Source organism: Astatotilapia calliptera, chromosome 17, assembly GCF_900246225.1.
Source record: "Astatotilapia calliptera chromosome 17, fAstCal1.2, whole genome shotgun sequence".
Taxonomy (NCBI): domain Eukaryota; kingdom Metazoa; phylum Chordata; class Actinopteri; order Cichliformes; family Cichlidae; genus Astatotilapia; species Astatotilapia calliptera.
The window spans coordinates 28,229,517-28,246,983 of record NC_039318.1 but is presented as its reverse complement, the minus strand read 5'-3'; the positions used below and the strand labels follow the sequence as shown (position 1 = coordinate 28,246,983).

Sequence of the window (17,467 nt, the reverse complement as noted above, 5' to 3'; positions counted from 1 at the left end):
TGAAGATTTATAGATCCAACTTGATGTCCGGTGTGTCAGTTCCAGTTGAGCTGGATAAATTGAAAAGATGTGCAGGCAAACACATAAAAAATTACTCCTGTTAAAGTGTTTCATTTCAAGCAGCAGGTGTGCGTTAATTACTACACAAACTGAACCCAACTTATGGTTCTTTGTCGTTATTGCAGTCACACACAGACTCGTACCCCTGCTCAAATATCAGATCAACCTTATTTCTACTTGAATCTACAAGATGTGCAGTGGTACATGATGTACAAGCCGAAAATCCCTGCACAACTTTCACCCAATGCCCAGATAATTAGGGAACTCACAAATGACCAACATGTTTGTCTTAAGCATGTGCCCTAAGGCTCCGATGTGCATGTGCGTACATATGCCAGTGTGACTAATTATTATTTTTTTCTTTGTATATTAGTGTGTGTCACTGCTCCTGCTGACTGCTCTGCATTTTCATCTCTCCTTCTCACATTGTGCACACAGATGAAAGTGGGACTTGTGTGTAATTAATTGGATGTGTTTGTAATTAGGGGGCGAGAGAGGGAGAGATGCAAGCAAGCCTCCTTTTGTTTTGTCTGTTGCGCCTAACAACAGCACAGGAAAATAAAAACTGATTACACAGAACACTAATTACCATGGAATTATCCCCATCACTTCACAGGGTTAATTCTTATTCTACGTGCGCATGTGTGTTTGGGTGTACATTCGCGCACGCAAATGTGTCTGGCTTCTTTCTACATGGTCATGGACATATTCTTTGGTATGTAGAGAAGCATAAGTGGGGGAATATTTACTTAACATGAAAAACAACTAGCTTGTTTGTTGACAAAAGACAGCAAATTATTGCTTTCAGACAAAGCTCATTTGTGCGTGCTCAGATTTGCATGAACTAAAACATGAAGTCATTAAATATACCTTCAACTTTGTTTGATATTACTCCAGTCAAACAGGCCTGGAGACTGGTTGGCAACCACCAGTTGCAAGAGAACTGTATTATCTGACCAGTTAGCATGTAGCTACTGAAAGCTGGTGGCAGTGACTGTAAAAAAGACTTCTCAAACACACTTTCCATTTGCATTTTAAATAAGTTTCTCTAGAATTCTGCAGTGAATTCAAAGAATGTGGATTCACAAACAAGGCCAAGCAGCTTTTATAAATTGTTAAAGAAAACAAACAAACATGAAACTGCTCTAATCTATCTTCAGTTGGTTTCAAGACTCAAGCTCTGCAGTTGTTGGTGCCGCTGATAAGCTTATCGTCTGCAGCTTTTATAGAAACAAACACAGACGTACAACTGATACCAAGAGACTAAATAAAAAGCATCCGAAGCTCAGAGAGTGAGCTTCTACTGGCATGGGCCTGCAAGGAGATCTACTACACAAATGCACACGCACACATATAAACTCGCGCTGACACACTCCGTGTCACTGTTGAAATATCAAGTCTGAAAAGTGTGCACATTCAAATTACAGCACAGAAAAGAGACCTGCTGAAGTCTTCACGGTAAGATTATTTCAAGATTATAGCTTGTGACACACACTGCATATTATTGAAATGTGAATATGACAGACGGCACAGGCAATGGCAGCAACATTTCTGATCTTGAAACAGTTAAAAGGTGCATTTTCTCTCACACTCACAGTCGTAATTCTTTTGATATATGCACGCCAAACTAAAGTGCGAAGCTTCAAAAAACTGTTGGGATCAAATGCAGCGACAAAAAGACAACAAACCAAACCATACCGATAGATGAAAGTGTGAGAACATGTGAATTAAAAGAAAAAAACCCAAAACATGTATATTAAATCTAATTTGGAGGTGAGGTGGACCTAAGTGGGAGCACCCTCTTCCCTGTAGATTGCAGAAATGGAAGCGTGGATCCCTCTGGACCTGTCTCTCTCCTCCTTCTCTCGCTCTCTCTCCCTCTCTTACTGCATCCCTTTGTTGCATTGCTCGACTCGCCCTGTGTTACCATGGCAACAAGGACTTGTGCGACATGGTGAGGACTATGGAGGGAGAAAAAGCGAGGAATAGCAGGAAGGGAAGAGTCTACCTGCAATCCAAAACCTGCAGCAGGAACTCAGAGGGAATCGAAGAGGGGAGGAGAAGAAGAGACAAGAGTTCATCCCCAACTTACGTTCTCACACAAATATTTGTCCTACAGCACGACTCCTCTTTCCTGTCCCTTTATCGCCGTTCTCCTCTGCTCTATCCCGCTTTTCTCAACTCTCTCGCTCTGCGCCTCCAACCATCTCTTCCTCTTTCGTCCCCTTCTCTCCTATTCTGTTAAGCATCCTTTCTTTCCTCCTTTTCTACTGCACCCTCGGAAATAAATTAGCAATGACAGTGGTTTGGGTGAAGGAGAATTGTAATTATAAAAATGTCACTCCTGGTTATTCTTAGGGAATGAGGAGCCGTTACTGTCTGATGCATCTGCACTTTGCTGCACATAGAAGAATGAACTAATTATGCTTCATTCTATTTACAGGGTCATGTGAGTCATAAATAGAGATTATAGCAGATTTCTCTTTACGCATAGGCAACTGTCACATCATGTGAGAGAATGTGACTGCTGGACCTCCCGTGTCTCAGTTTATTCCCTCTAAGGACTTTAATTATATCTTCAGATGTTCATAAGATGTGCATGTGGACTTGGCTGCACTGTAAACTAATGGTGTGTCCCTTGAATGTTAACGATTGACTGCAGGTGTGAGTAAAATTAGCTGGATGTCTACCATCATAGTGGGAAGTGGGCAGATCGTTTTCTTGAACATTGCAACAAAAGGTCTCGCGAGAATGTGTTATTTATATTCAGCTGCATAGATAATTAATTGGATCATAGGAAAAAGGTGTTCTTTCAATTCTTAGCTGTACTATAGAGATTTATTAACATATTTTTAATCTTTTCATAACCAAACATATTATTATTATACTTTCTACCACACTGTTATGATACTATATGATGCTTATGAGGCTTTAGATGCAGTGTAGAGTAACACACTCTATATCTTTGACTGTAGGAGTCACAACTAAAGGCAGAGCTGTCGGACTGATGTAACAATCTGACCTGAGCAGGGCCACTGTGCCAAGCCTCCCATCAGACAGATAAACATCTTCATAAAAGGATTTATATTGGCTGTCAGAGTATATAGATGATATCAGGAATATATAGATGAAACATCCATGCGCAGTCACACCTACACGCATGGACACAGATAGAGAGAAAGACACATCACTCAGATGGGTCCCACCGCATTCATCTTCGCTATTTGCGCTACCAAATGATTGTGAGCTGTGTGATCTCACTAGCTGATTCTGGTTCATATTTAAGGTATTGGATAACAAGAGGAAATCACACAGAAACCAGATGTAATCAGATTCCGGTTTTGCACCGGCACACAACTGGATCATGTCTTGACACATAACACAGGCAGCCTGCTTATCCCATCATTACTGCGGCTCACATTCCCTTTGAAAGACAACATAACCCAATTACCAGCATCCTGTTTTTGACAAAGGCAATACACGAGTGTGTTATTGCATTGGGATGGATCTTACTGAAGGTCACACATTTATATCCTGCCCTACAACATATCTTGCCTCTTTATCCCTATGGCTTTAAAGTCATGTTGACTGTCTGATACCATGTTTAATAAAAATCTGCCATCAATCACAGGATTTTAGCCCAGTACATCCAGAGCTGGGCAACCAGCATAGCGCACATATGGAAAATGAGTCACTAGACACCTTGCCATTATCACACACCCTGTCTGCAGTAGCATTTGCCAATTTGATACAATTAAACTGTCATATAACATGGTGGTAACACCAGCGCTGTCATCCATTTCCCCAAAGTGAGCCAAAGACATTGTATATCTTTTGGCTGGTGACAATTACAAGAAAAAGCACATTATAAATTGTAATATATCACATTTTATTGAAGGCTGTAAAAGATTAGTTAGCATAATTAAAACTTAGTTTATGTTTGACATTGTGGCTCCTGGCTGTGGCTGGCACATATGCATGATAGGTAAGACTGGAGGTAGCTGTCTGGGCAGGACAATATTTATGGTCATGAATGTGGGGACAGAAGCTTAAGAGGGATTGATACAGAATCTACTTCTTTTTTAAAGAAAAGTTGCACAAAAGCTTGAACCTGATTACCTAAAGCCAATGAAAAACTTTGCTGTCACAGCTTGTATACACCCTGACCAACATGTCTTGTATAAACATGGTTAAGATGATAAACATTTAGAAAAAGAACTACTCAGTGTGAGACTTGCACTTAGGGCTGTGGGTAAACCTATTTATTGTGGACCAGTCTGCAAGTCTCCACTAGTAATAGCAAGTTGTAATAGTTTTTCTGCCCTGTTGCAATACAGAGCAAGTTGATGTGTTACAACTCACTTCTATGCTGGTTGTGAACCACTTTAACACCCTTTCCCACCATCTTTACATTAAATATGAAATTATTTTCATCCTTTAGCCTCCATGCAGTGTATAATTCAGAGTGTCTCTAATCAAAAACTGTCTCTCCTCACCCCATCACTCTCTCGCAAAATTTAAACAGCCTCTATTTTAAAACTCTGACACTGAATTCAACAAGGTTCATAATTGCTTAGCATTAATTACAGTAGCTGTGGATTGTCAACTTAATCAGTGACAGCATTTACCTTCAATTAGCTTTCACTACAGTCTTCTTTAGACCCAAAAAGACTTTTTGAAAAAAAAAAAAAATCATCACCGCAGTTTAAGTTTCAAGGAAAAACGGTAAACACAGTAGGGGAAGATACGGAAACACAAACATATCAAGTCTGCACAAGAAGAAAAAAAAACATTTAAAACCACTGAGATTCTGGCAGTCTCTTTCAGTGTTGAGTTACACACATAAGAAAATGAAATAATTAGCCAGCTAATTGGAATAGATGCGCTGGAGAAGCTTTTTATGACTGCTGTTGCCTTTTTGTAAACATAATAAAGTAAGCTGGGATGGAAGGATGGAGGCAACGGTGGAAGGATGGAGGGGTGATATGATGCAAGACCCATTCATTAACAGAATCCATTAGTGCATGAAAATAAAGCAGCGGAAGTAAAACAAACAGGAAAGACTAATTATGATGTGCTGAGTTGATACAACACGTGGGTTTTGCATGTCTGTCAAGTGTTTATTTGTAGATTAATATGCATGTGAGCCCACTGCCATGCGTGTTTCAGAGGCTTACAAAAGTCGTAAACACAGCACTGGTAAGTGTTATCGGGCCTCGCGCAAGGTTGCTATTTGCTACTTTAATTAACACACAGCCAGAGGGAGGCTTCACTGATACAACTGCAATGCACAAACTCTCTATCAATGTCCCTACATTGCTGCTTCAGGCCCGTACTATTTATTGTTAATACTGACAGGCACCGGCAATAAATCAAAGTGAAGGAAAAATTCAGCCTCTCTCGCGCTTCACATGGAGCAAGCTGATGAGAGAATTTGTAAAAACAAGTTCAACACGAATACATAGTTTATGAAGAGAGAAAGTCAGCGTGTAATCCTGTCAACGCGGCAAGGATACGTTTAAAAACCTTTAACGCTTTGTCAAAGTCAATTTGCTATTTTGACACAAACAGAAAGCTACAATATGAAGTGCGTACGCAACTGCATATATGGTTGTAGAGTTTGTAACGTGTAACTGTAAGATTCCTGCTTGATTATAATGAAGTAGCTCGCCGTGTGTATGTGAAAATGGGTTCTCACTGACAACTGATACATGTTCTTGAACGTACTGTGTAAGGTAAATGTCGGGTACCGGGTCGTGTGACCTACTGTTTGAATTTTTATGTATCTTTTGTAGTCATTTGTGTTCTAGTTTAGCTCATCTAGTTAATTTCTAGGTTAAAGTTTAGTCCTAGTTTCTTAGTCCCTTTTGTCATCTCTCCCTGGTCCGTGCGTCGACCTGATGTTTCATGTCTGTGTGGCTCTTGTCAAGTTCGTGTCATGTCTATGTCTCTTTGTTTCCTGTTTTATTTTGAAAGAGTCTGGTGTTCTTTGTTCATTGTATTTAGTTTTTTTCTCCCCTGTGCTGACTCTAGTCAGCTGTGTCCTCATGTGTTTTCACTTCCCCCTAATCATCCCTGTGTGTATTTAGTCTCTGTGTTTCATTCAGTCTGGGTCGTGTTGTCTGTGTAACCTTCCCTGTTATGTCTCGTCATAGTTGTCACAGTTCTCATAGTCACAGTCATAGAATTAGTCTTCAAGGTGTCATAGCTTATCACGGTTTCATAGTCTCGTATAGAGGTCTGTATCATAGGTTTTTCATAGTCCGTTTTCCAGTTTAGTTGTCTTGCCTGCACTCGTCTTAGCTTTTGTTTTGCCTTCTGTTATCGGCCATAATAAAGGCTCGCTTTTTGTTAAAGTCACATCACGTCTCCTCGCCTGTGCCTGCTCTTGGGTCGTGCTCTAACTAATACACCGATGCACCCCGCTGTGACAGTAAAGGAGACAGGACCTGTTAATATACACTTAAAAAAGTTTTTAAATGCATTTTTATATAGTTTTACAGTGACAGACAAAGACTTACATCTGATCATATTCATTTCAGTATGGTCCAATGAATCTTTACCTTGTGACAGAGTAAGAACACTATGAAGTATATCTTCAGTAAAGCCCAATCCCAAAAATTTAAATAGGAGCAGATAAGAGGAACATTAATAGAGTTCAACAACCCCTTTTTTGTCGTCTTAATACTCATCTGATGACACTGAAACAAATAATTATCAGTTGCCAATGTAATATATAGGCTTCACACACAAAGGCATGCAGTGCAGCGAACTAGAGACACTATGCAGAATGCAAACATCTGTAGAGATATAGATCAATAGCATTAAAAGTGATGCTTTACAGAACTGAATCCCTCCTCATCTCCCTTTAAAGTATGCATCTGAACCGGTGGTGCCTTTCTACTTATTCTCCATCAAAAGCTCTTTGCCCTCATGGTCACGCGCTTGTGTTCCCCGGCATTGGGCGAGAAAACCAACAGCAGCAGAACATAAAGAGAGAAAGAAAGCATGAAAAAAAATTAAAAACAATACAGTAGTGTGTTCCGTCATGAAAAATGTCAGAATAATGGAGGGAAAAAACAGGACAAAGAGAAGGGTTGAGGACAATGAATTATACAATTTACTTACAAAAAAATACTGTACTTAACACTAATGAACCAAATAATTAGCCTTCTGGAAAGCCTTGTCAAAAACATTTACAGGCATGCAACTAAAGCACGAAGAGTCCGATTAGGGGAGAGAAGCAGGCAATGAGAAAGATCAAAACAAATGACAACCTTGATGAAAAGTTGAAGTAAGCTCCAAAGGTAAGAAAAGAAATGTAATTAAAGTGAAGGCAGAACATAGGCATCCGCATATAAGCGGAAAAAAAAAAGTGAACAAAAGAGAAACTGGGGTAGATATGCAGATTGAATGTGGCTAAGCATGACTGCAATGCATCTATGATTCTCTGAACCAGTTCATAAATAGAAAAAAGGAAGGAACAAAGCAAGGAGCGAGCAAGTCGAAGGAAAATTCTAGTGTTGAGTCCCAATGTGTCTGACAGTGCAATGGATGATTTATGGCGAGCATTGTCTGGCGATGTAATTGGCCGCCATGTTGGTTTGCTTTGCGAGAATGAGAGCATGAGAAAAGTGGAAATATCTAAGGACTTGTGCGGACTGCATCCCAACAGCAGCAATCAAAGTGAAAGGTGAAGGGTTAGAGACAATGAAACAGAACGAGGGATAAAGGAAGCGCAGAGGAAGATAGAAACACTCAGTAACAAAGGCTTTGTACAATGAGAATAAAAACTACAGTAAAAGTACACTCACCTGCTATATTCTTACACACAGCTGTTCAAAAGCTCCTTGATACAAATATGTAATCAGCCAATACCACAGCAGCAATTCAATGCATTTAGGCCATATGGTATGATATGCTGAAGTTCAAAACTGAACATCAAAATGGGAAAGAAAGGCAATTTAAGTGACTTTGAATGTGGCATGGTTGTTGGGCTGGTCCGAGTATTTCAGAAGCTGCTAATATACTGGGATATCCCCACAAAACCATCGCGCAGGTTTACAGAGAATGGTCCAAATAGAGAAAATATCTACTGAGCAGCAGTCTCGGGCTGAAAGCCTTGCTGATGCCAGAGGTCAGAAGAAAATGGCCAGACCGCATCAAGCTAAAAGGAAGGTAACGGTAACCAGTCGTATCAGTAAGTATACAGAAGAGTACCTTTGAATGCAAAACACATTAAAATTTAAAGCCGTTTGGCTATAGCCAAATTAAGGCAGGTCTGAAAGCAAATGTCTGTCTGGTGTCTGGTGAGCGTATATTATACAGATATATGTATATTTAATTATATTTTAAATGGGCACTGGTGAGAGAGCACAAATGTTGGCTAATCATTGTGTACTGAATAAACAGGTGAGTAACATTTAATCAATATTCGAAAAGCGTCCAGTGATGTAGCCATAGCTCCGTCTCAACTTGACAGTAAACGTGTGCTTCACGATGAGATCACCGCCACCAAGTCAAAATGAGGTCATACTGATTTCAGTGATTTAAGATTGACTGCACATTGGTGCAGCTCCAACCCTCAAGGGACTGTCATATTTCCATAAAAACAACAAATTTATCTTTTTACTACATTACTGCCTTAGATCAATCTTGGCTTGAGAACAAAGAGACATGTTTCAGTGCTGACAGTGGAGTGTAATCAAGTGCTTCACCCATTTAAAGTGACTTTAGCCTCATGTAAGTTAACAGTGCAGAACAAGAGAAACACTACTGCGCATGTCAAATAGGCCCCGTAAGAAGAAAGAGATCAGAAAGTCTATATCAAATAAAAAGAGGAAAATGATTGTTCATTGGTGTAAAATGAATGTCAATATATGTCATCAAAACAAAAAGTTAAATCATCCACTTTTTATATATATAGCATTTGATGCAGTTTTGTAAAACAACTCTTCATTTCCAAATAAATTACTAAGGCTATTCAATCATGTACTTGTTCAAGTGGGCAGTCATGTTTGAAGTCAGTGCGGGGATATTATGCTGCTCTGATGTGTGAATAGCATTAGTTAAAAAGTGCTATTTGGTTTGGTGTTTAACTGATATAGTCTTTGAAAACGACATCAAAGGCTCCTTTGTGTTTTTATCTTTCCATCCTGAAACTGGTTTGATGGACACACACTACACACACCTATCCACACACACACAAACACAAAAAGAGAACGAAGAGAAAGACCACACTACTGTCATCCGAAGAGCCAAACAAGATAAACTACTATCTCTAATGTTCTCCCTGTGATGCACCTCTATCACTGCTTGCTCACTTGTTCCCTCCTATTTTGTCTCCACTTTTCCCGGCAGTTCTGACACTCAGCACAGAGAAGTTGTTCTCACCATTTTCTCTGTGTTTGGACGAAGCCAGTAACTTCTCTCTTTAATGAGCATGTCGTGTTCCCCTCCTCTGCTCATTCCCTAAACGCACCCTCTCAAACACTGGCAGCTTGAAGGGTAAGGAATTGTGTGTGCACGTGTGTGTGCATTAAGCGTGTTTATGTGGAAGCATTAGAAACAGGAAGTAAAGATAGAGATACTGTTGTTGTGTGACTAGACCGGGCCAGTAGCTTGTTTCTGATGAGTCATGTTCCCTTGCTTTCTCGATTCTCTTACCACAGCCCTCAAACGGGGATAGTTTTCTGAGGGGTGGAGAGAGAACATGGTAGGATAAGTCAGGGTTGAAAGCAATGAAATAAGAGAAGGTTAAAATTCAAACTAGAAAAGCAAAGGAAAAAGGACAGAAGACAGACAGGCACCCAAACAAGTTCAAACAAGCTGTAAACTAAAGCTGTGAAGAGTCTGGCACAACAGTATCAGACACGCACTTTAGCATAAATGGTAGCATGCAGGCACACATCCTCTAACAGCCCGGGGCAACGATGTCAATCCGCAAAACCCTTCTCACCAAACTATAATCCCCAGATTGCCAAACCCTCCCCCGATGTTGCATCACTGCTTTGGTCTGTTGGATGACATCACAGACTTTCCTTGAGGTATAGATCAGTGAGCATTGTATACCAGACATCACATATACCACTAAAGCTCCTTAAAGCCCCCAAAAAGGTAGCGAGAAATGGCTGATTTGCATAATGGCTGTGCTGTTAGGAGGTAAAGCAAATCAGCCTGTCACCATTTGGTAACCTTTACTATTTCACAGGCAAAAGAAATATGATATGCGAGCTCCCACCAGGAGAATAAAAGCATAATTTTACCACAAGGTCAGAATATCAACCAATTATACTTAATACATTTTTATGTCGCAAAAGCTATAGCTTTAGTGCACAGGTAGACTAGTATATAGAAGAAAGAATACTGAAATAAAGATAAAGCCTATTATACACAGGCGAGTGTTAAGCACAGAACACACACACACAAATGACAAAAGCCCAGGTTCCAACTTCTGTCTTGGCTGTGAAAAGAACAAAAAAAAAAAAACTGCTTAAAACTTTCTGCCGGAACCAGGTGTGGATGAATATTCATGAATGGAGTGAGTATCAGGTTGTCGTTCCAACTACTACAGTGTGATTGAGTGAGACAGTGCTTTTGTGTATGTGTGTGTGTTGTGATGGTAGGGGGGCAGCGAGATTGCTTCTCTATGCCTTTGTGTAGGTGGAAAACTGGCCATTTCTCAGAGAGGGACAACTAAATAAAGACGGAGGGTGAAAACAAAAGCAGACCAACTGCAGCTCTGAATATTCATGAGAGGTCGAGTGACTCAGAGCAATTCAAATAACAAGGAACAGGAGGGAGGGTATCGTCCCACTAATTCCTGTTCGGTTAAGTTTTATTTTGGAACAATACTGTGCAACATGTTCAGTTTTGGATTATATAGCTGAGTGCTTTGAAGCGGAGTCTTTAAAAGAGGTGTCTCTGGCAGCTGCTGCGCATTTTGATCGTCAAACTTTAATCAGGGTGGAAAAGTTTAGTGGGCTAAAAAAAACATTAAATAACTTTAATGTGCAAACAAAGCTCTGAGTCGTTCCTGTAGAACAGTTTCAGATAATGTGAAAAAAAACGAGCGAGAATCGGGCAAGGGTAACGTCCAAATTCTCACATATAGCACACACAGCTGGAAATAGTCTCTCTCACACTCACACACACACATGGCCATGCACATACACACAAATCTTCAAAGTCTTCTCCTGAAGAAGGTGCTTTATCAAAACACGGTCCCTGAAAATGTTATGGACACATTGCCAAAGGGTGAACACACATACACACTTGCACACATAAATGCAGACATGCAGTCTATCACGCTAAAATGCTATCAAACCAAAGTAAAAAGTTGGGTAGCACTTCTCAGATTGTAGCACATTACCATGGGAACACGGTTTAACAGCTGGTTTGCATGCTAGAGGTACGCTGGTATTCACCCTACATAATTTAAGCCCCATTTAGATGTGCTGTGTCCAGTCAGTGATCTAGTGGGAGCAATGGCAGCAATACCTATTTTAAAAGCAGGAGGGGGGAAATGGACAGAGAAGCGCCTTTATATATGATGTCCAAAATTTATGGTGGATAAGTAAATTGGGGGAGTACTGAAAGGGGTCCAAATCTGTGCTGAGAGGCTTGAAGAGGTGAAGATGACTGCTGATAATAAGCAAAAAGAAGTCTTGAGGAAGGGAAAGGGAGCGGTGGAGAATATGAGTATCCAATACAAAGGGAGGTGAAGAGAAAATCTGAACTGAAGCGGAAACTGAGAAAACAAAATCACTGTTTCATCTGCAGAGAGAAAATGATACATTATTTATGTACTCCTCTGTTTCCCCTACAATCAGCTAGGATTGTACACTTATACCAGTGAGTGGGGAGAATGTGAGAAGAGGGATAGAACGTCTGACACAGGAGTATAGAGACTGAGAGAAAATATGAAAAATGAGAAGAAAAGTGACTGCTGAGTGCATGATATGATTAGCATTTTAATGTGTTCCAGACGTAGCTGTGAGACCAGCAGCTCACTATGATTCCACTGAGAATGATAACACTAATAATAATGGCTTTGTATTTAAGACTGCTACATGCACGACGGAGGGAAAGCACTCTAGTGCTATCTGTCACTTATTTGTCTTCACTTCAGTACATTCTCTTCAGATAAAAAGGTCACCACGGTTGCCATAGGTGATCAGTAATCGAATAACTTGATTTATTATTTGCACTGAGAAGTGACTGATGTTATAGTTGCCGTTAATCAATCAGAATCAAAATCAGGACTTCTGACTTGCAGACAAAGTTACCTCAAGAAGTGAGTGTGTGCATCTAAGCGGACGACCTTGCCACGTCAAATGTTGTCACTCAGGATAATATGACAGAAGGCGGAGAGACAAACAGTGAGTCAGCAAACACCCTCAATGAATTACAATCAGTCCAGATGGGCTGCTGCTGTGTCATGAGAAATATCCAGCAAGTACAGACAACATGGAAAAGCTGTGTACTGTGCAATACACGCAGCACAGTGCGACTATATATTGCACTACATCTGCATTAATTGAAATTATTGTTATCTTACAACATGGTAAATATTTTTAAATTTATATACATTTACATTTGCTTAGATTTAAATTAAGTTTAAGGGAGAAAAACTGGCACAGCTGTAGCTACTTGTATCCAGTTTGCTTGAGAATAACTTAGAGCAACAATTATAACTCCAAATTTCACGGATGTTTCTGTTCCCATTTTCATCTCTACCTCTAATCACCCGTCTTCCTTTTCACTCTACTCCTGCAGCTGTCCAGACTGCTGTTCCACTGAATCTCCTCCAAGCAAGGAGTGATCACACCAGCCCATGACACCATGCTGAGACATGTGGCATTTCCACTGCTACACATCTCATCTGCCTAAATTAGCATGGATTACACTATCACATGAGCAATTAAATTGCATGGGAGGATGACAGGGCGTTCAGGTGGAGCGGGTGGAGGCAGGTGCAGCCAGGTGGGTCTCGGATAGCTTTTTAGGGAGGGGCGTGCAGAGTTGAGAGTGTTAGTCAGACTTAAAGGGAAGTCAAATTGTAAGGATGGTGGATTTAAAAAAAAACACAAAAAAAAACAAACCTCTGTAAACTGTGTGAAAGGAACTACAACCAAAAAAAAAAAATTAAATCACAGGTTGTCCTGCTTACACACTTTCTCTCTCTTGACACCATCTCAGCCCTCTGACATCACCTGATGGATTAAGTGCTTTTCATCTTGTGGCAGGGTTTTCCATCCAGAGACAGCAATTGAAAATCTAGGTAAGAAGTCCTGTTAAGAGCTTAACAGCTTCCTTTGTGACGAGGAAGGAAAAGCTCTGGTTAAAAGGTCAATGGGCTTCCACTTAAAGTCTTTATGATAACAGCAATGACAGCATACGCTGGCATAATAATTGCTGTGGCGATGCATTTTGGCTTGGAAGCATCCTCAAAAGCTGTGCTGCCGAAGTTAAAATCACACCAGAATGACAGACTGAAGAATTACCTTTTGCACTATGTCCAACATTGTGTGGAATAATATTGGTGATACACACACTATGCCTTAAAAGATTGAGACAATGCAACCTCCTGATATTTCCTTATTGTGTAGATTTGTTTTTATTGTGTATCATGTGTTGAATCTTTGGATCTTTGAATTCTCTTCAGGACAAGATATTTGAATTGAACAAAGAATATTCAACTGGACCAGTGTGCTTGAGGTCAACTAAATATCAAAGCAAAGTCTGGGAAAAAATGAAACAAAACAAAGCTAGTATAATAATTGCAATAATTCAGTCTTTAAAAAAGAAAAAAATGGGGCCATATGTGAAAAGAGATTAATCTATTCAATTTCTAAAAGGATTTTAGCAATTTAGGAAATGTTTAGGAATTTAGGGAATATGTCTTAGAAATTTTTGCTAAGCAAGTACATTGCAGTTGTACGTTAAGCAGACTGTAATCATTAATAATAAAAAATATAATTTTAAAATCAGATGTATGGCTAATGAAACAGGAGAAAAGTTATTATTGAGAATCACACAATGACCTTGGACAAGAAAAAGAAGAGATTTCTGCCTGGTGTTAGCAAGACGAAGGATGAAAGGCTGTACTTCGTCAGAAAGTGCTACGGATAATATCAGAAAAATGTAAGGGATGTGTGTCTGTAGTGAACGTTCCTGTACTCTGTGGCTTCAGAAACCGACCTGAGTTTTAAAAGAACGGTGGGAAAAGAACTGATGGATGTACAACTATGTCTGGTTGCATTACTTTGTGAATGACCTCTGGCTCCACAGAAGAAATCTTTTGAAAGAAGAGAAATAAAAACATCCAGCTAGACTTTTGTAAAATGAACGAATGCTGCCAAATACAAACATCTCCGGGAGAAAGTTGTTTAAACAGATGGACAAGTTTAGAGAAGTTTAGATTATTTCGCAAGTCACATGAAGGTTTCACTGACACAGACATGCTCCCCGCTGTGAAACTTGGCAGATTTGGGAAGCAGGAGAAATGGAGACAAAAACAGGAGATGTGAACAAATAGTGGGAAAGGCTATTAATCATTCCCACTGTAAAGATGGGTTACCATTGGCAACATCTATTGTGGGGCAGGAAGTAAGGGTGATCAATATTGTCGTATTAATGAAAGAATCTCACGACTGTTTGTGCATATTTCATCCATCTTGGACATACAAGTGCTACGTTTCTGTATTTTATGTGCTTGCTTGTTGTTTAGATGGAGCACACTTCATCATTATTTGACACATTATTTGGTCACCATCTGGGAAGAATCACCAAAAGCCAACAAATGTGTTGGAGAAGTAACAAAACAAACATTAGCGCTAAAAAGTGGAGTTTCTCATTATGAGAAAGGTTATGAGACTGACAAGTAGTAGATTTTGTAATTTCACTGGACAGCTTTAGACAGCACACATGTGAGTATGAGATAATAGAAGGAGGTGGAGTTTAGCACTGATGTGCATGGATGTTTTGTTCTCTTCACAGCTCTTGAAGCAGTATATACCATTCTGTCCAAGCAAACACTGACAAACTTACACCGACACACAGCCAGTAATCTGGTGTCTGACACAACCAAACAAACTACGCATGTAGATTTTATGAAAGCAACGTCTCTCTAAACATAAAAGATTAAACAGTTCCATGTGCACATGCACACACAAATGCACAGTGCTGCTACCACTCAAAGCTCTACAGTCATTACAGCATCCTCTGTGGACCTAATGTGTGGCTGTACTGTAAACACCGCTGACAGTGCAGTGCAATATCTGCCTCCAGCCATATTATTATCAAGGTCTCTGTATGTGTGTGTGGATAAGGGAAACACGGGATGACAGAGTGCCATCATTGAAGACAAGTCCCAAAGGATCAATACTAGCATCACCGCTGACCAAACACACAGGTTTTTACTGATGATTTAGCAACATTCACCTGTGTCCAGGTCTGTGAGTACACACAGCTTTTACTGGGTTAATAAAAACAAAGTAAATGTCAAAGAGCAGAACTTTCTGAAAAACAGAAGAAGGGAGAGACAAGAAAAACATAAACATATCAGAGGGAGGACAGAAGCTCCTAACACACACCAGATGCTAAACTAGCGGCATGGTGTCTGCTGTGCCAGCTGCAAATTGATTAAGAGAGCCTCTGGCCAAAGCGCAATGGCTCAAACAGGATGGCCACGCAGGTCACAGACAAAACCCCCACAAAACCCTTGGAAAATCACATGGCTACGTTTTTATTTTTTCTTCAGTGCTTATTCAGTAGTAAGAGGCAAAAGGTAATGCTGATGCAACAAGAACATTGTCAATTAATCCCTACATTGGGACTGGAAACTGTCTGGATATAGACCGGATGTGTATGACAGTTTGAGTCCATATAACTGCAAGAGTGTACAATACAAGTAAAAAAAACTAAGGCTAAAAAATCAGTTACTAAATTAAATAATTTCCACATGAACACGATAAGGATAAAGCTATAAATCTGATTTTTATAAGGGTATTTGTTTAAAAGTGACCATTTACTAGTGGACTCACATCCTTTCATTAATTATTCATAAATTAATGACTTAACTCTTCAAGACAGGTCTGACACATTTGCCTTGCATAAAACATGGTAACTGCTCAGAAATTACACCACTGTATAAATGACTGTCTATACAATGTGTGTCTTCAATGCGTTTACATACCTGAAATTGGTAGAGGGCCATTTCAAAAGGCGAACGGGGTCGAGGCATCAGGGAAATATAAAAGAAAGAGAGAAAAGTGGGGAAAAAAACGTGTTAATATAAGCGTATTTTTAAGGCTGGGATAAAATAAGAACTCAGAGAATGAAATGCTCAATTTACACAACATAATAACCATACATGTCAAACTAATTCAACAACATGCCACAGGGGGTTGTCTGTATGAAATGAAATATACCCGGAATCTAATTTTCTTCTCTTTGTGTTAACTCTCAATCCCTGTTAGCGGTGACAGCACCCACATCCTGTGCCCATGTTGTGCCAGTGAAGCGGGCTGGCACAAGGCTGACTGGCGCTCTGCGGTGCTGTGAAAATGCAGCAGCACAGTAGCAGCCTTAGGTTAGAAAGATGTGATTCATTAATCAACACTCCCCGCAGGGAATAACGCTGCCTGCTGGCAAAGCCTTTCTTTCCATTCTCCTTCACTCCCTCCTGACTAGCCACTGGACAAACAACACAATAGTATGTTGTACACATACACCGTATGTACAGGCACACCGGTGTGCATCTCACTCGTAATTAAGCCACCTACACACACACACACACACACACACACACACACCAATATAAATATTCATACTTGTTTTGCAGGAGCTTTGTCTCCTGAGGCTTATCTGTGGTAGAATGGCTTGGTTTGGGGAGTGACAAGACTAGGAGGATAATTAGTTGAAGGCAGAGTGGGAATTTTTATCTAAAAGCTCCAGATTTTCTTCACTGTGTTGGTCTCTTTGGTCACCCCTTTACATTCACCTCTCATTTTCATTTATGTAGCCACAGTAGTTTTATTAATCACTGTCAACCATAATAGGGCCTGAAGCAGTAAGTAATTGGTGGATGCGGCATTATGCTGAACATTATAGAGGCACCCCGTTTTGTTCTGTAAAGGTAAGAGGACCTTAAGGGGATGTATATTTTTGCCTATGATAAGACTTGAGGACTTTAACTCAAACCCTCTTTTAGATAGTGATAAATGAAAACAATTTCTTCCTGTTCACCTCACTTTGGAGCCTTTGAGAAAACTAATTTAAGTGCCATGTTAGCTAAACCACTCTGTTGATGCTGTGTTTCCTATCAATACACAGAGGATGAGTGTAGCTCTAAAAACTCGCATGCCATTAAATGCCCCGAGGTTCCCAGCCTCTTGTTAAGTGC

At 40.0% G+C, this 17,467-nt stretch overlaps 1 protein-coding gene across 6 annotated transcripts in view; it reads right to left on the bottom strand.

Moving 5' to 3' along the window:
* Positions 1-17,467, bottom strand: part of plxna4 (plexin A4) — a 241,294-nt gene that overhangs the window by 130,806 nt on the left and 93,021 nt on the right. The window contains exon 4 of one of the 6 annotated variants that reach the window (XM_026146295.1): positions 15,626-16,258. The exons of the other annotated variants lie outside the window; for them this stretch is intronic. Coding sequence (XP_026002080.1) covers positions 16,139-16,258 — 120 coding nt within the window. The 3' untranslated portion in view covers positions 15,626-16,138. Of the gene's footprint in view, positions 1-15,625; positions 16,259-17,467 lie in introns of those variants that run through there. 6 annotated transcript variants of the gene reach the window in all.